Genomic DNA, 1,084 nt, shown 5'->3' with positions numbered 1-1,084 from the left:
CGGCCGTCAGCCCCGACTCGTCCTCCCACGAAGCCCTCTCCTCCGTCAACTCGGCCCCGGCGTGTTCGCCCACCTCCGACTCGGAAAACCTCAGCCCCGACGAACTGGAGCTGCTGGCAAAGCTGGAGGAGCAAAATCGGTGAGTGCCGGGGTTTATCAGCCCGATTCGGTCTTTTTATCGTCCTTTTTTTGCAAGCATTTCCCTTTGAAATCAAAGAGACCGGACAACAACGAGCCGCTTCCCCCAAGCATCGCTCCAGCCGGGGTGCAAACACTCCGGTTTACGATTTTCAAGGTTTTATTTTTCTCTTTGAAAGCAGCAGGGTTTGCTCGTTCAGGCAGGCAAAGGGGATTTCTGGAAGGAGGCGGCTGTTTGGAAATAATAAATAATAAACCCACCCGCTTCGGTGGTGGGTTTTAAACCTGCTCTTGATGGGAAACGAGCCCTGAGGCTCGCTTTGCCGAAATACCGGGCAAAAAGCTCCGTCCCTGGCATTAAACCGGTGTTAAAATCAAGCCCTGAAATGCAAATTTCCTTGCAAAGCCATTTTGAAGCAGATTTACTCTTGGAAAAAACCCATTGGAAATCTCTTTTTTTAAGCAAATTCATTAAAGAAACCATCCCTGGGCAGACTGTCGGCATCTGGCCGGGGCAAATAGCTCATCAGGGTGCTGTTTTGGGGTGGTTTGAGGGAATATCTCCGCCTTTGGGGCGGTTTGGGGGGAATATCTCCTTTTTTTGGAGTGGTTTTGGAGGAATCTCTCCTCCTTTGGGGCATTTTGGGTGAACATCTACTCCTTTGGGCGGTTTTGGGGGAGTATCTGCTTGTTTGGGGTGGTTTGGGGGGACTCTCCTCTTTTAGCATGGTTTAGGGGGACACTCTTCTCCTTTGTGGCTGTTTGAGGGAATAGCTCCTCCTTTGCGGCAGTTTTGGGGGAATATCTCCACTTTTGGAGTGGTTTTTGGGGAATATCTCCTCCTTTGGGGCAGTTTTCAGGAAATATCTCCTTCTTTGGGGCATTTTGGGGGAATATCTGCTGTTTGGGGGGAATCTCTCCTCTATTTAGCACAGTTGGGGGAGTT

General features: G+C 50.4%; 1 protein-coding gene across 1 annotated transcript in view; it reads left to right on the top strand.

The window, feature by feature from the left end:
* LOC103916197 (EVI5-like protein) overlaps positions 1–1,084 on the top strand; it is a gene marked incomplete at its 3' end in the record, with an annotated part of 12,826 nt that overhangs the window by 5,502 nt on the left and 6,240 nt on the right. Inside the window, exon 2 of the mRNA XM_009323157.1 lies at positions 11–139. Within this exon, the coding sequence (XP_009321432.1) occupies positions 11–139 (129 nt within the window). The remainder of the gene's footprint in view (positions 1–10; positions 140–1,084) is intronic.

The sequence above is a fragment of the Pygoscelis adeliae genome, unplaced genomic scaffold (assembly GCF_000699105.1).
Source record: "Pygoscelis adeliae isolate BGI_AS28 unplaced genomic scaffold, ASM69910v1 Scaffold784, whole genome shotgun sequence".
In the NCBI taxonomy this organism is placed as follows: domain Eukaryota; kingdom Metazoa; phylum Chordata; class Aves; order Sphenisciformes; family Spheniscidae; genus Pygoscelis; species Pygoscelis adeliae.
Note: the sequence above shows the minus strand (reverse complement) of the source record. Positions and strands in the feature narration are given on the sequence as shown.